Below are 15922 nucleotides of genomic sequence, written 5' to 3'. Positions count from 1 at the left end.
CTCCCATTGCTCAGTCCCTGCTCCTGCCAACCTAGCAGTTCGAAAGCACGTCAAAGTGCAAGTAGATAAATAGGTACCGCTCCAGTGGGAAGGTAAACAGCGTTTTCGTGCGCTGCTCTGGTTTGCCAGAAGCGGCTTAGTCATTCTGGCCACATGACCAGGAAGCTGTACGCCGGCTCACTCGGCCAGTAAAGCGAGATGAGCGCCACAACCCAAGAGTCAGAGGTCCCTTTCTTTACCTTTACCTTTAATAAAATATTTGAAGGGGTCACCCGCCAAATTGAAGGATATTGCTGTTCAAATAGTTTGTGTGTGCCGCATCATGTGATTGATTATGTGAGGCAGGGTTTACTATCCCCCCCAAATATTTTATTTTATTTTATTAAAGTTGGCGGGGGAGTTAACTTCTTCAAAGAGACTTACAAGCAACTGCTGGCTAGCTTGCAAGAAAACAGCGCCGTCGTGTGGTTTAAAGCAACACCTGCATTAACTAGAAACTGAAGGCAATGCATTGGCTCCCCCCCCCCCCCCGTCCCAGCATAGGAGACCAAGGTGCCGCGCGCTTCTCTTTGCATTGCAGCAGCAGCAGTTGAACCTGTCGTCCTGGGAATTTCCTCGCTTCGCAGGGCAACCCGAATACTTTCCTTAGCGTGTAACCAGCTGCGGTTGCTGCGCGCATCTGGGTCACAGGGCGGGACTTCCAAGCAAGCCTAAACCTCAACACTGCCGCCTCTTTTTTTTTTTTAAAAAAAGAAGAACCAATCCCCCCCCCCCAAAGATTTAGGACCCGATCCTTTCTTTTCCTTCTTCCGCCTTGGTCACGGAGCCCCCTGCCGGCTTGCATCGCCTAGATACGCAAATCAACGGTTTGGAGGAGAATCAACCGTTTCTCCCTTTGCTGCTGGGGTTTTGTTTTTTGTTGCTATGTCTGCCTTTCCAAGCGACGCGCTAAGTTTTCGGTAGGAAGGAGCTGGCCGCGTCTCCCTCGTTCACTCTCCTTTCTCCAGCCCGCTTGCTTCTCACAAGGTAAGGCGCACGTAGTTCTCGCAGGGACGATTCCCCCCTCTTGCAATCTCGGTTAGATGGTCGCGCAAGTGGTAGTAGCTGACGTGTTGCGCGCTTTGCAATCAAAATGCTGTGCAATCCTGTACAGTTCTGGGTGGTGTTTTTTTTTTGGGGGGGGGGGAAGGTGGGAATTAAGACCCATTGAAATCTGCGGCCCCAATCCTAAACATGCTTACCCATTGCGCTCAGTAGGACTTTTCTTCTGCTTAAACAGGAAAGATTTGCATTGCTGTTGCTTCAAGACAACTTGCTAATTTGACCATTTCTCCTGATTTTGCTGTTGCACAAAGTTTCAAGGTAGGTTCCAAGGCTCCTGATATTTACTGAGTGTTTATTTTCTCTCGATTTTTTTGGGGGGGGAAATGATATGACGTTGTGTCAACTGGGATAGAGGGCAGTGTGTTGAGATTTCTCTTTTTTCAGGCAAATCCTCTTCAATTGAGAAGCCTGATTTTGCTGCTCTCTCCTCCACGCTCGCTCACAAAACAGCGAGACCGTCTGAAAGCAGCCCAAGTTAGCAGGTAGAGGGGCTAACGGTACTTCTAGACTGTTGCTGTCGTGTCCTGGGATCCAGGCACATCTTTGCAAATTATATCTAATTCTGCATGGTTCCTTCTTTTATCCCCCCCACCCCACTTTCCATCAAGGAGCTCGGAGTGTAATTCCCCACCTCCCCATTTCATCCTCAAATCAATCATGTGAGGTAGATTAGGCTCAGAGACAGTGACTGGCCCAAAGTTACCCATTGAGCTTCGCAGCTGAGTGGGGTTTTGAACCCTGGTCTCCCAGGTCCCTAGTCCAACACTCTAACCACTGCACCGCACTGCCTGTGTGTGGACATTGATAAGACAGAAGATGGGAGGATGTAATTTTTGCGGCATGGAAAATTATTTAGCTTAAAGCGGGAGAATAATGAGCGGGCATTGTTAAAAACCCTCAGCGTAGATACACTTGATGCTTAGTATTGCAGCTTTAGGACCCAGCTGCTTTCCAGGTCAGTGGGCTTAATCTCTAAAGTCTAGAAGGCATATCTAGAATGTGATAGTAATTCACAGTATTCAGCAAAATCATTAAGCCATGAGCAATACGAAATGAGTCATACCCAAATACCCAAATATGCAAAAATTTCCTTTTTTTATGTAGTAATAACTTCCCCATTTTTAAAAAACCCTCCAGTTATAGTTGTTTCTCATATTACTCATATCCTTAGACAAAAACCTCTACTGACGAATCAGACGGCCTGCAAATCCAGACTCTGCTTTTTAAAATCAAAGCCTCTAGCTTTTACTTTTCTTTTTTTCCAGAAAAGAAGGTGCAACTCAAATTAATTTTGAAATGTATGTTGGAAATCTGTCTGTTCTCCTGCTGATGATTCTTAGCTGTCCCAGCCTAGGTAAGTATAACTCAATTTTTCCTCTCTTTAAACAAGGTTTAGCAAGCCACACACACAATCAAGTATAGAAGATAAGTCACTGTTTCTGGATCTTCATATAAAGTTCCCCAGAAACATTTTCAGACGTTAATTAAAAAACAACTGTAAATGCAAAGTGGTTACTCAGTAATCTCACTGTCCTTCAGTGTGTTGGTTCTATTATTAGTAAATGTCATTTTCACTGAAAGCACATATTTTTATTTCTCAGGAATTACAGCGTGGGGTGTGATACTTAGAGCAGAATCCTTGAAATAAGTGGATTTAAATAACTTGAAGTCAATGGGTTTCTTTGGGTATGACTAACCTTTGATACTGAGTTGTGTGTGATCGACCCTCCAACCACCCTGCGTAGTTTGAACTTTATTTTAAAAAAACCTTGTATCCCACCCTTCTGGACAGCATTCAACAATATATAAACCAATAAATAAATAAATGATGCAGTAAAGTAAAACCAATTTCCGTAAGCTATCTACTTCTACATAAAGATGCCCTATGAAAAAGGCAATGATTAGAACAGTGTTTCCCAAAGTTGGGTCTCCAGCTGTTTTCAGACTACAATTCCCAACATCCCTGACCACTGGTCTTGCTAGCTAGGGACGATGGGAGTTGTAGTCCCAAACCAGCTGGAGACCCAACTTTGGGAGCTACCGATGAGAAGATGCCTAAAGAGTTTTGGCACCAACCCTCTTGGGGCAGTGGATTCCACAACTGTGAGGTTGTTACCAAGAAGTCCCTCTGGTGTGTTAGAGACCTCCTGGGACTAGGCCTGCCAGCTGGCCCTCCCAAGCAGGTCTCAAGCCATGGACAGGTTGATATATGGAGAAGTGGGTCCCTCTGGTATTTGGGAGTTTATTAGCAGTAGTATTAGCAGTTTAGGGAGTTAGCGTACATGTCAGGGCCAAAACCTTGAACTGGGTTTGGTAGTTAACTGGCAGCTAGCACGGATCTTTGAGGATTGGTGCCATGAAGTCTTGAAACATCAGACCCAACGTGACTCTGGTGGCTACATTTTGCGCTAGCTGCAAATTCTGAACCCTCTTCAAGGGCAGCCCCTCGTAGAGTGCATTGCATTGCAGTAGCTAAACCGGAGGTTATTTGAGTGTGGATGACAGTAACCAGGCTACCCCTGTAATTTGTGTACATCAGTAGATCTGCTGTCCATGCCTGCTGTCCCTCTCTTCTTGCATATAAATAGCCACAACTATCTTCCCATGCTCCTAAGTTAGAAAACACTCTAAGGCCTCACTCAAGAGCTGTTCCTTATCTGGCTCATCTCCCAGCTACTATTTATCAGCAGGCCCAGCTGTCCAGGGCCTGATCCTTCATGCAGGAAGGAAGCCCAGGGAGCAGTGGATCGGTCCCTAGTGGTCCTTTGTAAGTGATGAACCAGCCTTATCTGGCAAGAGAGACTGCATAGACTTCCAGGGACAAAGTGGAATTTAGGTAAAAGGTAGCCCAGTCAAAGGCGACTCTGGGGTTATGGCACCCATCTCACTTTCAGGCCGAGGGAGCCGGTGTTTGTCCACAGACAGCTTTCCGGGTCGTGTGGGTAGCATGACTAAACCACTTCTGGCACAACGGAACACCGTGACGTAAGCTAGAGCGCATGGAAACGCCATTTACCTTCCCACCGCAGCAGTACCTATTTATCTACTTGCACTGGCATGCTTTCGAACTGCTAGGTTGGCAGGAGATGGGACAGAGCAACAGGCGCTCACCCCGTTGTGGGGATTTGAACCGCCGACCTTCTGATTGGCAAGCCCAAGAGGCTCAGTGGTTTAGACCACAGTGCCACTTGTGTCCCTACCTGCAGACTATGAAGCTATTCTTTCAGGGGAAGTGCAAGTGCATCTAGAACAGGTCACCTTCTACCTCCTGGATGTGGGTGCCACTGATTCACAGCACCTCTCTCCTGTTTATTGGTCCTCATCTAACCCATTACAACCTCCAAATACTGGTCAAGCACCTACACAGCTTCACCCCTCCCTGCTAACCATATCTTCCGCACACTAGTGCATTTCCCTCCCTTCCTTAGAAGCTTCATGCTGCATTGCACAAACATGCAAGATATTGTGGATCCTCTACAAACAAAAACAGGGGCATGGACAGAGCTGCATTGCCATTGCCTTCTTGTTTTGTTTGAATAGTGCCAGCATACTCCGTTTCCTGTCTCAATAGTCAGGCCAAAGAGGTGGAACGACAGTCTGTGTTTCATGAAGCTAGGTCACATCAGGGCTAGTGTTAGCATAGCTCCAAGAATGAGATGTGCTCTTCTGCCCCCCTGTTTTCTAAGAAAGGCCACATTTATTTGTTTCTTTGTGTACACTTTGAAGGTCAGCTTTGCCCTATACGCTCGACCATTAACATTCCGGAAGGAGAATATTTTTCAATTTGCTGTCCCGGGGTGGAACAAGATAGAGGCTACGCTGTGCACTGGTATAAGGAAAGAGGAGGAGATTGGACATTGATTCAAGGAGACAACAGAACTGAGTTGAGCGGGACTTACTTGGAATTTTGGCCAGCTGTGCTGAATGACACTGGAAACTATATGTGTAATTCCAGGTGGGTGGAATATGTACCAAGAGGAGTATATACAGAGATGTTTGGAGGCCTTGGCCTGTTTTGCCAGGTCTTCCTTTCACGTAAAGAAGATGTAAAAAGGTAAAGGGACCCCTGACCATTAGGTCCAGTCGTGGCCGACTCTGGGGTTGCAGCGCTCATCTCGCTTTATTGGCCAAGGGAGCCGGCGTACAGCTTCCGGGTCATGTGGCCAGCATGACTAAGCCACTTCTGGCGAACCAGAGCAGTGCATGGAAACGCCGTTTACCTTCCCGCTGGAGCGGTACCTATTTATCTACTTGCACTTTGACATGCTTTCAAACTGCTAGGTTGGCAGGAGCAGGGACTGAGCAATGGGAGCTCACCCCGTTGCAGGGATTCGAACTGCTGACTTTCTGATCGGCAAGTCCTAGGCTCTGTGGTTTAACCCACAGCGCCACCCGCGTCCCACAAAGACAGCAGTCCATATTTGCATAGGAAGCTGCCTTTCCTCTAGCTGGGTTTTCTCCCTGCTGTACCTGGAAACACCAGAGTTTGAACCTTCTCAGTGCTTTTTTTTTTTGGTGGTACTCTGTACCGGCACCTCCCCCCTCCAAATCTTGCAATGACCCTTGTGGTCCCCTTCCATCTCTACGATTCTACTATTCCCTCTCCCACCCTCCCCACCCAGTTCCTAATAAAAGGCTGGTTATGTAGAAAGGCAGGCATCAATGCTTTTATCCCCTTGCCCTTCCCAGCCCTGCAACAGGGCAAGGCTTTAGGGGTCCCCGGCTGTTGCACAAGCACACTGCCTTCCCACCCTTTAGCCGGAATGGAACAGGTTTTTTTAAAACTGGTGCTGACAGTTCAGCAACATTGCTACAGTACTAGCTGTATCTTGGTGTGGTTTCAAAGCAGGAGTGAGACTTGCTACACTGTCAACATCAGTGAAAGGCAACAATGTTAGGAGAGCCCTCACAGTGAGTTCCTTCACTTCCTTCTCAGTTAGTAAAGCACTAGCAGCTCCCCCTCTTTCGAAAGCGGGCCTTTTCCTGTTATGCATTCTGGATTGGGCAACTCCTTGAAGCAATATGTTTCCTGGATTATCAAGGGGATGACCCCGTTTGACCCTTAAGGTGAGCATGGCAGAGACATGTGCTGCAAAATACAGGACTGAGAGCGTTGCAGATTGCTTATGTAGCACCTCTTTGGCAATCCACGTGTGACAGCAGCTGCATGGTTTCCAATAGAAGAGCTGGCTTCTGGCACTCACAAACCACACAAGGACTTTAGCGGTAAGAAGTGCCTGGAATGGTTGGATCCAGTACCAGAACTAATGCAGCACAGTTAGCTCCAGCTGGGGCCAAAGAGGCCCATGGCTGCTTCCAAACAAAGCTAGATGGGGATTTCTGGTTTAGTGCTACTCTCAATGCAAGAAGCGTCCATTTGGATGCCATTCTGCAACTAGTTACAGTGGTACCTCGGGTTACATACGCTTCAGGTTACAGACTCCGCTAACCCAGAAATAGTGCTTCAGGTTAAGAACTTTGCTTCAGGATGAGAACAGAAATTGTGCTCCGGCGGCGTGGCAGCAGCAGGAGGCCCCATTAGCTAAAGTGGTGCTTCAGGTTAAGAACAGTTTCAGGTTAAGAACGGACCTCCGGAACGAATTAAGTACTTAACCCGAGGTACCACTGTATTTTATTTATTCATTTATATACCGCTTAATGCCAAAATCGTCTCCTGTTAGTTCCCAACCTTTTTGCGATGGCAACCCACAAACCCAAATTTACATGGCATGGCAACCCATCAAGTTTATTGTGGCATGAATTTTGGATCTTAATTCTTTATTGCTCTGAGTTTTTGTGACTGATGCTCCCTCACCCAGATCCATACTGTGGAAAGTCCAGCTATCTCCCGTTGGTCCTGAATGTGCAGAGCAAACAATATTGATTTTGTACCACATACACACACTGATGATGTTGCTGCCTAGCAACAACACAGAACACTCTCCTGTGTGAATGATAGGACTTGAAAGCAAATAGATGCTATTGTCTAGGGTTGCTCTCAAGGGCTTGGGTGCCAGTCCAGAGAGGCATATTTTTCCTTCCCAAAATTCTTGGCCAATGAGAGCTGGGATGATGGTGCAGCAGTGACCAGAACATACTGAGGTTGAATCAGTCTAGGGAATCAGTCCAGGTCCAAACATAATCCAAATGCAGGGTCAATAATGAAGGGAGTCCAGGTGAGTTGCAGGAAGACTAAGGTGGAATCTCTACACACTTAAAAAACTGCTCTGAAAATGCTTTTTGTAATAAAGCATTCTTAAAAATACACTGAATTTTCCATAAGGCTCACCATCGCCATCTGGTGTCACATTGCATATTGCACTTAAAACATACTTAAAACACATTTTGTTTGCAGCTGTATAGCTGAGTCCTAGGTCTGAGTTTAAGGAGCCAGAGACCTGGGTTGTTTTGAGCAACTGAAGGGCTCAAACGGGAGGCATTTTTGGCTACCCTTGCCTTATAGAAAATGCTTTATTTTCTCTGTGGCATCTATCAATTCAGTTTTCAGATGACTTTTTTAAATCTAAAAATGACCCAGGAGCGAAAGTCACGTTAGGTAACTGTTAACCAAAGATCTTGGGTTGGGCTGCTGCTTGTTGTTTTCTTCCTGCCCCCTTTACTGACACCTTGGCTCTTGTGGCTGTCGCAAATTAGGTCACAGAGACCTCACTCGAGTATGTGATTCTGTGCCTTGAGTGTTCCAGTGAGTGTTCCAGTTTGCAAACGTTCTTTGGAACCTGAATGTCCAACGTGGTTTACACGGCTTCCGATTGGCTGCAGGAGCTTCCGGAAGCCAATTGGAAGTTGTGCCTTGGTTTCAGAACATTTTGAACGGATTTCTGCAACGGATACCGTTTGACTTCCGAGGTACCACTGTATTGTGATAATGATGAGCTATCACAATCATTGCATTTTTATACCACCCTTCATCTGAAATTGCAGGACTGTTAACAACCTAATAACTCAAAATTATTACTACTACTAATACTACTATTATTCTTCTTATTATAAAATAACAAATTTCCCACCCACCCCAACACCTAATTTATGAATTAATTTGTTTGTTTTGGTTCATTGCTTTTGGTTTCCTACTTTCAATGGCCTAAATGCCTGATTTAACTGCCCTGCAAAAATGGCTTTTAATGTGTCATGGGTTCTAGGGCTGGCTCACCCACCCCATGAGGCATGATGGATGACCTAGGGAGCAGGATCTGCAGGGGCAGCTGACCCAGCCTTCAAGGAATACATTTCTCACTTGCGCTGCCTGTGGCGTGCTCCGTGGAGCCCGGATCTGTCGCCTCCTTGGTGACCTCCCCAACTGCCACCTCTACAGCAGGTTCTTGGCAAATAGGAGGCGCTGTTGGTCTCCTCACACCCTTGTTCCTGGTGTAGATCTTCACTCACCCCTTTTCCACTAGCCGGGGAGGGCCGCCATTTTGTGGTTTGCCTCAGGTGTCAAAATACGCCTTGGGCTGGCCTTGATGGGTTCACTCATGGAAGGAAAGCAGGATATAAATGTAAGAAAATATAGAAAGCCACCTTAACACACACACATGCTTCTTCCTTCCTCTCAGCAATGGAAAACACAATCCAAAGAAATGGTCTTTGATTGTCCTCCAAAGAAGTAGAACAAGTTGCTTCAATGCCAACCACGTGTCATCTGCTATACATGGAATTCTTGGAAGAACCTATCAACTGAAATGCAATGATACATACCACAAGGCAAATGTTGCCAAGATAACATGGTACAAGGTATTTATTAACACAGCTTTCTCTGGAAATTGAGTTCCTTTACCTTTTAAAAAATTAAATAATAATTAATTTTTGTCGGGGCGGGGCTGGAGGGCTGGAACAGATATGCGCTCCAAAATCCACCTATATCTGTAATCAATAAAGTTGTGGCCATTTCTTATCCAGTTTATTAATCACATCTTACATTTAGTCACTGCCTGGGAATTGGGGTGGGGTGGGGGTAGGGGTGGCACTGTAACTGGATCTGAAACTAACTAACTAACTAACTAACTAACTAACTAACTAACTAACTAACTAACTTTGTGGTGAGTTTCCCCTTCCTTTTCCAGAAAAAAGCACTGCACACAACTAACTACAAGGTTGTGACGAAATATTTATCATGACAAGCAGTTTAGACTCAGGGGTCAGCAAACTTTTTCTGCAGGGGGCCAGTCCACTGTCCCTCAGACCTTGTGGGGGGCCGGAGTATATTTTTTTGGGGGATGAACAAATTCCTATGCCCCACAAATAACCCAGAGATGCATTTTAAATAAAAGGAGACATTCTACTCATGTAAAAACATGCTCATTCCTGGACCATCTGCGGGCTGGATAGAGAAGGTGATTTGGCCAGATTTGGCCCCCGGGCCTTAGGCTGCCTACCCATGGTTTCTTTAGAGCAAGATAATGAAGGCAGAATGGAAGGGGAGGGAATGGCTCACCACATTGTTTGCGTACTTGTTCATGTACTGTATTTTGAAGTTTTATGCTGCTTCTAAGACACCTTTTGGAACATCTCCACTTTAAACAGGACTGCAGGAAGCTCCCTCAAACAAAGGAGGAGTGGTCTATCGATGAGCTAACAGTGGGAGATTCTGGAAACTTCACATGCGTGAAGACATTTGTTCATGCAGGAAAGAGATACAATGCTACCAAAACAATAGGACTAACAGTGGAAGAAGGTGAGAGGTGGAGCGAAAAAAAAGACGGTAGTTTGCTTTGCATTAAACCCATTAAATCTCAACTTACCCAGGAGCTCCTCTACATATTAGCAGGTGTCAATTTTATGCCCATTTGTGGCACGTGGCTGTGCTCTGAATCTTTTAAGTGCTTAGCAATGCTGCTGTTTACTCAGTATTTGATTTTTAGGGTCTCCCATGTGTAAAAACAGCAAGGGAGATGGGGCTTGTGGCTATAGTGGAGGCCATTTTGTGTGGATAATACATGGCAGAGGCCTACAGTCTGCCCCTAACTTTTGGTTTCTGGAGACCCTCTGCCTCCTCTCTGTAGGCTCAGCTGCCATCAACACTCTGTAGCAACACATGGCTAATAAAGAATGAGCAATAGTCAATCATAATGTAGTGTTTCACAATAGCAAATAGTACGTACGTGATGTTTCAAAGTACATTAAATCAAAATAGTAAGCGTAACCACTCACTATAACAGAACATCACGATTAAGGTCAGGTGCCCTTAAACAAGTGCATAGCAATTAAGGCCACATAGGTACATAAAAAAATAGTGGAAGACAGAAGTGCCTGGCATGCTCTGGTCCATGGGGTCACGAAGAGTCGGGCACGACTAAAAAACAACAACAGGTACATCAAATAACAAAGGAGCAGCAGACTTTACACGTACCAGTGTCTGCTGATCCTTTGTTATTTGATGTACCTGTAGGTAGACATTTTAATCGCTGATGAAGATTCATCTTCAAAACAGTGCATATATCCGGAAAAACTGTTCTTCTGTTTTCTGCTGGAGCACCTGTCAACGCTTTTTTACAGGACATTGATTGACTGTTTAAAGGCATCTGACCTTAATCACGATGTTCTGTTATATTGACTGGTTATGCTTACTGTTTTGATTTAACATACAGTGGTAGCTCGGGTTGAGAACTTAATTCGTTCCAGAGGTCCGTTCTTAACCTGAATCTGTTCTTAACCTGAAGCACCACTTTAGCTAATGGGGCCTCTCGCTGCCACCGGTGCGCGATTTCTGTTCTCATCCTGAGGTAAAGTTCTTAACCCAAGGTACTATACCCAAGGTTAGCGGAGTCTGTAACCCAAAGTGTTTGAAACCCGAGGTACTACTGTACTTTGAAACATCACGTATGTACTATTTGTTATTGTGAAACACTACATTATTATTGATTATTGCTCATTCTTTATTAGCCGCGTTTTGCTTCTGGTTGGTCTAGTTTTGTCTGTTCTGCAACACAGGAGATTTGCTTTGTTGCATCAACACTCTGTAAGCTGACAGGTTCCTATCAGGCACTTTTTGTCAATGCTGGATTTATGTGAATAATGATGATGATGATGATGATGATGATGATAATATTACTTTCAAATCATATAACAACAATTATAGCAACAACATTATTTCACCCAATTTCAATTATGTCAACATTAGACTGAACTGTTAGGGGAAAGGGTGGCTTAAGTAACGTGCTGTTTTGCCTCCCCAAGGTCTTGAGGAAATCACAAAGCCTGGGCTAATTGGATCCGAAAGTTATACCATCCTAACGGAAATAGGTACCTCTTCCTTTCTCTAAAATGAGAGAATGTTTTCTAAGGCTAGTTGTGTAAGTGTGTGTGGTTGTGTGGGCCGGTTGTGTGGCGTGCAAGTGAACACAGCAGGCATTGCCACATTTGTCCCAAAATGTGTAGATGGTTAAGACATTACATCCTGAGATACACTGTGGCGACAGAGTAGATGTATTTCACGAACCTTGTGGACTGCCTATTGCATATTATGCATGCATGCATGTATTACAGGTAGAATTTTTTTACAAAATAAATTTAAAGTGACTTATGTTGATTTGAGGGACGCAGGTGGCGCTGTGGGTTAAAGCCTCAGCGCCTAGGACTTGCCGATCGAAAGGTCGGCGGTTCGAATCCCTGCGGCGGGGTGCGCTCCCGTTGCTCGGTCCCAGCGCCTGCCAACCTAGCAGTTCCAAAGCACCTCCAGGTGCAAGTAGATAAATAGGGACCGCTTACCAGCGGGAAGGTAAACGGCGTTCTGTGTGCGGCTCTGGCTCGCCAGAGCAGCGATGTCACGCTGGCCACGTGACCCGGAAGTGTCTCCGGACAGCGCTGGCCCCTGGCCTCTTAAGTGAGATGGGCGCACAACCCCAGAGTCTGTCAAGACTGGCCCGTACGGGCAGGGGTACCTTTACCTTTACTTATGTTGATTTGAAACACAAAACTGCCACAACATAAACAAACCATTATTATTTATTTACAATTCATTCATCACTTTGGTTGGCCCCGTAGAGTGCAAGTTTTCATAGCTGTTATCTGCACAAGAAGCTTATGGGAGACTTTTAACTGCATATTTAACCGAACAATGCATATCACTTCCATCTCTGTGGTAGATGGCAACCCACACCAGTTTCCTCATGAGGCAGTATCCTTCTGAAATCTTGAAAAAAACTTTAGCAAACACCCTTAAAACCTTAATATAGGACTACAAAATAATGGGAGTTGGAAGCAAAGCAACTGCTCCCACGCCTTTGGGAAAGGGTGAGGATTTTAATGGAGCCATTCGGCTGGTATTGTTAATTGTCTGTTTTGATGCAGCCGGAGGACTCTTTACTTTTAAGGTGTGGGTTGTTAGTTATATTCAGAATAGACCCATTGAATTCAGTGGACATGACAAACTTAAGTCCACTAATTTCAATGGGTCTGCTGTGAGCACAATGTGGTTGAACTTAAACCACAGTCATCGAGGAAACGCTGCTCTGAGTATGACTTAGCTAGATACCACCCTGTGGGGTTTTAGTTGTATAGTTTTAGGAATGTTTGTATTCCTGCCCTGGGCCTACATAGTGGAAGGTGGGCCAGAAATTTCGCAAACAAATAAAAACAAATTAGGCAATCATTTCCGCTTTAATAACAATTGGGTGTATTTATTAAAGGCCCCCTAAATTATTAATTTTGAAACATGTTCTGCTTAGGTAAAAAGGAAATCCTCAACTGCACAGCTTTTTTAGGTTACTCTAACAATGTAGTTGGAGACTTTCTGCTTTATTGGTCACACCAAGATGACATGATAGGTCGCTGTGAGGACAACGACTTGCCATGTGAAATGGAATACCATTAGTAAGTAATGTTGGTAGAAAAATACTGTGTATCAATGTTTATATAGTGCAATCCTTGGCATTTTGGCATGTTGTGATTTCCTGTGCTCTCTGCCTTGCATTCTTACCTAACCAGCTAAAATAAAACATAACCATAGGGCTTCTTTGTATGACAGACACAAACTGGTGTTTTATAGCCAGCTGTGTCCATGGCAGGATCTAGAATCAGTTTAGATCGAAAGCAGGACGTTTACATGGATTGTTCCAGATTGACGAAAAACTACATTTTTTGTGCTACAAATGGGTTAGTGTGTAGCTAGCCTGAGCCTATGGGATGCAGGTGGCGCTGTGGGTTAAACCACAGAGCCTAGGACTTGCCGATCAGAAGGTCGGCAGTTCGAATTCCCACGACGCGGTGAGCTCCCGTTGCTCCATCCCTGCTCCTGCCAACCTAGCAGTTCAAAAGCACGTCAAAGTGCAAGTAGATAAATAGGTACTGCTCTGGCAGGAAGGTAAACAGCGTTTCCATGCGCTGCTCTGGTTCGCCAGAAGCGGCTTAATCATGCTGGCCACATGACCCAGAAGCTGTACGCCAGCTCCCTCGACCAATAAAGCGAGATGAGCGCCGCAACCCCAGAGTCGGTCATGACTGGACCTAATGGTCAGGGGTCCCTTTACCTTTACCTTTAGCCTGAGCCTGGATTCAACCAAGTGTCTAGAGGATTGGGAAGGTGCATAACACAACAAAATTATCGCTTTCAATTTTGCGCTCTTCTCTGCAACTATCTGCCTATTTATGTTTATTGCATTCCTCTCACTGTCTCTTCCACCTTTCTTTAACGTTCATATTGTCTGCATTATCTGTGAACTGGTTTGGCATGTTATAGATTCCCCTCTGTCTTTGGATTGGATAAAGTACACTTCTTCTTTTTCCTTTTTCTTCTTATTCTTCTTTCAATAAATTTGTACACTGCTTGATTATGAAAACAAATAAAAAAACCTCAAAGTGGTTTACAAAAAGATTAAAAAAAATGAACAGCAACAATACTGAAAAGGATTTTTAAAAAATCAATATTATAGCATTGTGGCAGCGGTATCTCATGTTTCCCGTCCGATGTTATTGGACTACAACTCCATCAGTCCTGGGCCAGCATGGCCAATGATAAGGAATGATGGGAGTTGTAGTCAAACCACAACTTGAGGATGCCGTATTGGCTATCCCTGCATGGTGTTACTTCACTAGACCTCTCTCACTTCAGCTTGGCATTTTCCAGCTTGTGATGTTAACCATTGTGGGTTTTAAGTGTTTTTGTTTTACTTTGGACTTTGTATGTAATATTCTGTATTTCCATTTTGCCTGGAAATGGCAATACGACGCTATACACGCCGTACATTTAAAGCACATATAAATCAAATATTCACCCTGCAAAGAATCCTGGAAACTGTACTTTACTCCCTTACAGAGCTGCAATTCCCAGTACCATTAACAATTCTCAGGATTCTCGCTTTAAATGTATCGTTTGTAAGCAGTCCAAAACAGGTGGTATGTAGGTTGTTATTTTTTTAAAGTCCATAAATACATGCTCAGGCTAAATAAAAGATCATAAAACGGGTTTATAAAGCAGTGCCTTGCAAAGATTGTGTGAACTATGATAGGATCATCCCTGTTAATGACAGAATTTCCCCCATAAACAGTGACTGAAGGAAACATGGAAATGCCACACTAAATATCTAGGGTTGTAGCCAATATTAATCATATTGAGAGTGGGCCCTTTGAAATTAATGGACCCAAGTTAATCAGGTCCATTTGTTTCAACCTGTCTACTCTGATCATTACTAATATTGGGCACAGCCTCTAGTTTGGAAGTACCCAATGAAGCTGCAATGAGAAGATTTATTTAGTTGGAGAGGGTGGCTTATTTCTCATATAATTACTGTAGCACACTGCATTCCTTGTGTTCTTCAGTCACAAAGGGCACTTCTTCTGTTATGGATTCTTGATCTGAGATTCCTGCATTCCAGGGGGTTGGACTACGATTCTATGATTCTAAGACTTTCTTCAGTGATCTGCCGTTGAAGATTTGTATCCTGAAATTAGATTACAAGAATCAAGCTGACCGATGAAAGATGTCTCGCATTCTTTTCTTTTCTTCTAACAGTCAAGAAGAAGGGAAAAACTATTCTTTGAAGCAGTTGTGGATCAAGAGCGTTAAAGAGGCGGACATCAATTTTTCATACACCTGCAATTTTGTGGCAGCTGGTTACACTGGAAGGCGCATAGTTACACTGCAGAAAGGTACTGTATGGTTTTAATCTAATGCCTGGCACCCACAAAGAATATTAACTGGGGCCCATCTGTGGACCAGATACAACGGAAGTGCAAAGCACTTATGCAAGGAAAATCAGAGCTTTTGTGTGGAAGCCTAAGAAATAGTCCTCTGGATGGTGAGGCTCAAATTGTTGATAGGACAACAATTTGTGCAATACTACAGTACTTAGTATTTCTGTCTCAATTGAGTGCTCCCTTCTTTTAGAATTAGTTTACCTTATTTGAAAGGAAGTGGGAAATAGCAACGGCAAGGGTAGCTCAGTCAGTAGAGCATGAGACCCTTAATATCAGGGTCGTGGGTTCAAGCACCATGCTGGGCCAAAAATCGCTGCCTTGCAGTGGGTTGGACTGGATGACCTTTGTGGTCCCTTCCAGCTATTCAATTCTATGATTTTATGTTTCTGCCCGCGGCTTTCTCTCTTAGCTGACAAAATTGGTGATAGTTCCCTAATTGGATCTAGCATCCTGGTGTTGGTGTGATCCAGGAAAAAGACTTGTGCCGGATGTCTCAGCACAGGTCAACATTTGTAGTGGCAAAGACATACAGGGCTGCTATTTTTTCTTGCCAATCTTGGTTTGAGATTGTAATAGACATGCTTTCCCCCCAGCTGGATATTTTGACTCCTGCAGTCTTGCTGTGGAGACAGCTTGTCAGGGAGATTTGGTGGGGAGGGGGAAAAGT

The 15922-nt window shown here is 44.5% G+C and overlaps 1 protein-coding gene and 1 long non-coding RNA gene across 5 annotated transcripts in view; one reads left to right on the top strand and one right to left on the bottom strand.

Moving 5' to 3' along the window:
• Window positions 1–599: 599 nt before the first annotated feature.
• The window catches only part of IL18R1 (interleukin 18 receptor 1), a 20104-nt gene continuing 4781 nt past the window's right edge, over window positions 600–15922 (top strand). Inside the window, exons 1-10 of one of the 4 annotated variants that reach the window (XM_081907409.1) lie at window positions 600–1026; window positions 1280–1362; window positions 1489–1586; window positions 2370–2458; window positions 4831–5059; window positions 8679–8856; window positions 9646–9796; window positions 11299–11364; window positions 12789–12933; window positions 15071–15207. In XM_081907409.1, coding sequence (XP_081763535.1) covers window positions 2401–2458; window positions 4831–5059; window positions 8679–8856; window positions 9646–9796; window positions 11299–11364; window positions 12789–12933; window positions 15071–15207 — 964 coding nt within the window. In that variant the 5' untranslated portion in view covers window positions 600–1026; window positions 1280–1362; window positions 1489–1586; window positions 2370–2400. The remainder of the gene's footprint in view (window positions 1027–1279; window positions 1363–1488; window positions 1587–2369; window positions 2459–4830; window positions 5060–8678; window positions 8857–9645; window positions 9797–11298; window positions 11365–12788; window positions 12934–15070; window positions 15208–15922) is intronic. The other 3 variants (XM_081907410.1, XM_081907411.1, XM_081907412.1) reach the window with 3 other exon arrangements.
• LOC309367860 overlaps window positions 12941–15922 on the bottom strand; it is a 15351-nt gene continuing 12369 nt past the window's right edge. Inside the window, exon 4 of the long non-coding RNA XR_014167385.1 lies at window positions 12941–14999. This is a non-coding gene — a long non-coding RNA (uncharacterized lncRNA). The remainder of the gene's footprint in view (window positions 15000–15922) is intronic.

The sequence above is a fragment of the Podarcis melisellensis genome (genome assembly GCF_964234715.1).
Source record: "Podarcis melisellensis genome assembly, chromosome: 4".
Classification (NCBI taxonomy): Eukaryota; Metazoa; Chordata; class Lepidosauria; order Squamata; family Lacertidae; genus Podarcis; species Podarcis melisellensis.
This window is presented reverse-complemented; position numbering and strand designations above follow the sequence as displayed.